The sequence below is a fragment of the Sinocyclocheilus anshuiensis genome, unplaced genomic scaffold (genome assembly GCF_001515605.1).
Source record: "Sinocyclocheilus anshuiensis isolate Anshui unplaced genomic scaffold, SAMN03320099.WGS_v1.1 scaffold1270, whole genome shotgun sequence".
Lineage (NCBI taxonomy): Eukaryota > Metazoa > Chordata > Actinopteri > Cypriniformes > Cyprinidae > Sinocyclocheilus > Sinocyclocheilus anshuiensis.
Genome location: NW_015555837.1, coordinates 555,450 through 560,641, shown reverse-complemented (window position 1 = coordinate 560,641; position 5,192 = coordinate 555,450). Strand labels below are relative to the sequence as shown.

General features: G+C 37.0%; 2 protein-coding genes across 2 annotated transcripts in view; one reads left to right on the top strand and one right to left on the bottom strand.

Moving 5' to 3' along the window:
* The first annotated feature begins 987 nt into the window (after positions 1–987).
* Positions 988–2,735, top strand: LOC107675469 (myoblast determination protein 1 homolog). The gene is made up of 3 exons (XM_016469831.1): positions 988–1,667; positions 1,985–2,063; positions 2,220–2,735. The coding sequence occupies exons 1-3, from the start codon at positions 1,158–1,160 to the stop codon at positions 2,456–2,458; spliced, it is 828 nt and encodes a 275-aa protein (XP_016325317.1). The 5' UTR covers positions 988–1,157; the 3' UTR covers positions 2,459–2,735.
* A 1,867-nt stretch (positions 2,736–4,602) lies between these two features.
* The window catches only part of LOC107675470 (troponin T, fast skeletal muscle isoforms-like), an 8,885-nt gene continuing 8,295 nt past the window's right edge, over positions 4,603–5,192 (bottom strand). The window contains exon 12 of the mRNA XM_016469832.1: positions 4,603–4,809. Within this exon, the coding sequence (XP_016325318.1) occupies positions 4,773–4,809 (37 nt within the window). The 3' untranslated portion in view covers positions 4,603–4,772. The remainder of the gene's footprint in view (positions 4,810–5,192) is intronic.

Genomic DNA, 5,192 nt, shown 5'->3' with positions numbered 1-5,192 from the left:
AAAAAGTAAATCCCAAAAAAAAAACAAAAAAAAATGTCTTTCAAAAGGAAATTATATATTTGTATTTTTGGAAGATGAAATATTTTACTTCTATTTTATTATATTTTACCTTGACATTTTTCAATGTTATCCTGCACTGGTTTTAATAAACAGTGTCCACATTTTATATGCCATTGTGTATTTTTTTCTTTATAGTATCAAAAGTACCTGTTTTGCAGTAAAATATGATTGTGTTATTGTAGAGATTTTATGACTTATTGTAGACTTTAAAATATGTTAACTCTCTCTCTATCTCTCTCTCTCTCTCTCTCTCTCTCTCACACACACACACACACACACACACACACATTTGGGGCTTTTCAAACAGAAAAGAAGTTTTTAACTCTGCTGGCTCTTTAACGCCCCCTGTTGTTGAACTGTTGTGCGTCTTGCAACTAGAGTAAGAAAGGTTGAGTAAAATGGGCCACATCATAAACAGATCATGAACTTTAGATCATGAAATAACTTTACCTAGTAGATTTTTCTGTAATAAATAAATAAAGTGCACCTTGGAAAAAAGCATTTGTAATATGCACATGTTGTGCCAGTGTGTGAGCGTGTTTTATTATTATTTAAAGCAGATGTATGTTTAATATATGAGTGTAGCAGTGCTCTAGTGATTCATTAAACAACTGTTCTAAGCCAAAAAAAAAATAATATCCTAAGCCAAAAATTATTCAGAGTACATTTTTTTTTCTCAGTTTTGAGCAACACACTGATAAGCATCCATAACATTCAATCTTTTTAAGCCTAAACTTAAAAAACATAAACATTTTAACTTGTTTATGGCCCCGTCATTAGCTGAAGTGCCAGGCCGTCAAAACCACGCCCTCTTTCTCAACGCACGTTCATTGGTCGAACTGTCTTCTGCAGGACACGCCCCCCGACCGCCTGGGCTGTATATAAACAGGCCGTGATCTCTCACCAGCAACAAGTACCTACCTGAAGGGTACAAGCAGAAACTTTTACAGGATCTGCGATTTTTAAAGGTTGTGTTGAGCAATACGTTGTTTCAGGATCGGAAGGAATTTGTCTTAATATTCCAAAAAACGTTACTACTTGGGAAGCGTTCAAGTAGCTATAGGCCTATCCATTTGTTTTAACCTTAACACATAAAGATGGAGTTGTCGGATATTCCCTTCCCCATCCCATCAGCTGATGATTTCTACGACGACCCTTGCTTCAACACCAACGACATGCACTTCTTTGAAGACCTGGACCCCAGACTCGTCCACGTGAGCCTGCTGAAGCCCGACGAGCATCACCACATGGAGGACGAGCACGTGAGGGCCCCCAGCGGGCATCATCAGGCCGGCAGGTGCCTGCTGTGGGCATGCAAAGCCTGCAAGAGAAAAACCACCAACGCTGACCGCCGCAAAGCCGCCACCATGAGGGAGAGGAGAAGACTGAGCAAAGTCAACGACGCTTTCGAGACCCTCAGGAGATGCACGTCCACCAACCCCAACCAGAGGCTGCCCAAAGTGGAGATTCTGAGAAACGCCATTAGTTACATTGAGTCTCTGCAGGCGCTGCTCAGGGGTCAAGAGGAGAACTACTATCCCGTTCTGGAACATTACAGTGGAGACTCCGATGCCTCCAGCCCGAGATCCAACTGCTCTGATGGCATGGTGAGAAGTTCATACTGTAGCTATTGGTATCGTAATTATATTATGTAATAAGCATACTATTTAGTGTATATTTATTTGGCCGTTCATTCATTCAAAAATGGTTTACGTGGTTAAAAAAAATGGTTTTAAACTTTAAAACTATAGGTTTACTTGGGCAAAGATAAATTATTATACCAAATTACAATTTGGTATCTTTCTTGAATGATAATGCCACATTAATAAATGAATCAATATTTAATATTTAAATTATTTCGAGCCTAAAGTAAATTTTAAATGTCTGACTTCATAGTAGCTAATTTTGGTTTTGTATTTTCTAGATGGATTTCATGGGTCCTACATGTCGGTCTAGAAGACGGAACAGTTATGACAGCTCTTACTTCAACGACACGCCAAATGGTAGGTCATGCGTCGAAAACTGTCATTGTCCTAAAATAATGAAACATTGAGTAACTCAAAGTTATATATATATTTTTAAGAAAATCATATATTTAAAGAGTTAAAGTTAAATCTAGTTTGAGTTCAAATTAAAATGCGTTGTTTATTACTTTACAGTTGACGCACGGAATACTAAAGTCTCAGTGGTGTCGAGTTTGGATTGTCTGTCCAGCATCGTGGAGCGTATTTCCACAGAGACCCCCGCGTGTCCCGTGCTGTCGGTACCGGAGGGGCACGAGGGGAGCCCGTGTTCTCCGCAGGAGGGGTCTGTCCTGAGTGAGACCGGGGCCCCTGCACCGTCCCCGACCAACCGCCCTCAACAGCAGCCTCGGGATCCCATCTATCAAGTGCTTTAAAGAACCGCAACACTGCAAAACAAATTGAAACGGAGAATCTGGATTGAGAAACATTCAGCAGAAAAATGGCAAATCCGATCTTAAAAAGAAAGACTATTTCGATCCACTGCTGGAAACTATTGGAACGAATGATCTTTCTTTCTTTCTTTCTTTCTTTCTTTCTTTCTTTCTTTCTTTCTATGCTGTGGAAATGAATTCCATTATGAAAATGGCTCAGCAGATCAGCAGAAGTGAGTTTCTTAACTAGCTTATTTATATTATTGTATACACGTGAAAATGTGACCATATTTTTTTCCCTTTGTGAATATATTTTCTGTCACCATCACCTTTTATTTCCTAATTATTTACGAGAGAATCGTAATCCAGTTACGAAAAGTAGGACCACTTTTGTATATGTGTAAATAAGATCTGTTTTGTTAAAGCGACGAAAACGAACAAACATATTATTGTATTTAATGATGCCTGTTTGAAACACTTGCTTGTTGTGTCTTGTTAAACTTTATATTTATACTTCTTAAACGAGTGAATGTCGGATTAATAAAAATATAACTATTTATACTCCAATATTTGAATGGAATTTTTGTAATTTGTCGCATGAATTAATTACATTATGAATATTATTTAAAACAGAACGGCTTTAGCGGGACCGAAAACGAAGACCAAAGTGAAGGTTGTTGTTGTTGTTCTTAATTGTAATATCATGCTGTAACTCATTCCATGAGATGTTTGAAAATACAAGAAGAAATGTTCTAATAACAAAGAAAATGTGCCCAATTAGACTACAAAATAATAGTTTAAATATTTACATTTTGTCCAGTTTCAACGAATTTTGGCAACTTACAGTTGTTAAAACAATTCAATGTTTTTCTCTAACCTTCACCAACTTGTTTACATTTACATTTAGTCATTTAGCAGGACGCTTTTATCCAAAAGCTCTTTTATTTGGTTCTAGTCAAGTGGACCATCTCAATCAAAATAGCTAAAAGAAAATAACCGTATCGCTAAACATAAAAGTGGATAACAGGAATTATTTACCCTGCGCAAGGACTTGCTGTTTATAAAAAGGGGTAAAAAACCTAAAAAATTGGCTTCTTATTAATCGCGATCTGATAAAGCTTGAAAAGCAGTATTGGCCTATATATATAATCTATAAACTTTCATTCATGTAGGCTACATTAGATTATGAATGCATGCAAATATCGAATTTGTTAGCCTACATAGGCTCTACATAAGGTCCCATTTTAATCTACACAGGAACATGTTTGATGCTGTTAATGAAAATCATAAAGTGTTACTATTTTTTAAAAAATAACAGATGTATTATTCAACATCGAATATTTCAGGGATAATCATTATCTTATGCAATTTTTGCCCGTATTAAAAAAGGCCGCTAATTGAAGACATGATATAGAAACAGCACCATCTTGTGTACTGAACTTCATGCATCATAAATACACCGAACAGAACAGAACAGCTGTGGTCAACGTATATTTGCGTCATGTTTACATATTTTTGTAACTAACTGATCATCAAATTGTGCATTATCATGTGTATCATGTGCTGTTGTAACCCACGAGCACATCAGTGTGCAGTTAGTCTATAGATTATTTCATAAATTCATGCATTCGGAAGAAGAAATTTATATGGCAGATCTAGGAACTTTCTGCCACATTTATTAAACAAAAGTTAAGCTTATTGACAGGATCTGTGACTGTCGGTTACCACAGAGTATTTTTGACTTGTTCTTCAGGGTGTAAAACCGAACGGATTAATGGTTAAAATCCTATATGTGAAGCTTACAATGTTGTTAAAACGCTTATATTAATTATTGAGTGCAAAAAAAAAAAAAAAAATCCTTATTTGAGCTAGAAAAGTGAACTTGGGACTATTGACGAAGGCGGATGAACTTCTGGATACGCGTGACAGGTTACAGACACCTGTAGGTTGGGTTTTCACTAAAGTAACAAGTCACTTGGTATCCTTACGCCTGTCACTTGAAAGTTAGGCTACAGATTTTTTCAGATACGGTATAACTTATCTTGAAACTGGAACATGATTATCCACTGGTGAACCTAAAAAAGAATGCATGACAAAATCTAAAAACAGATTTTATTGATGTTTCAATTGGAATACGTACTGACAAAGGCTTTAAGTCACACTTTATTTACATGACATAAAAAGGAACTAAATAACAGTCCAAGACGATGAAGAGTGGGTTGATCAACAACTACGGAGTCCTGTGTGGTCAGCACAGAACGAGGGGTGTATCTTGTCCATCATCATTGTGGTGGTCTTGGCCTGCAGGACGACGCACTTACTTTCTGCGACGAGTGGCGGCGCCCTTCTTGCTGCTGCAGTGCAGGAGTTTGAGTGAAAAGACAACAGGTGAGCAAATTTTTATTTTATTTAAACCTATCTATCTATCTATCTGTGTGTGTGTGTGTGTGTGTGTGTGTGTGTGTTTGTTGCGTTAAAAAAAAACACGAATGAATGAATTTACATTTCACACCATAGCATGCGTATATGTTGTTCAAACTAGACTTCACTGATGGTTTGTGCACTCCAAAAGCGAAGCGCATTCACTCGCTCTAGATTACTCGCGGGATGTTTTTCGCGTCACTCGCGCGAATAAAATCCCGTGCCTGCTCTCCTCCATTTTTAATTAAGAACATTATATAGACAAAGTAAAAAGCAGTCGCAATGTAAAACAAATAAACAAAAATATAAGAAAAGA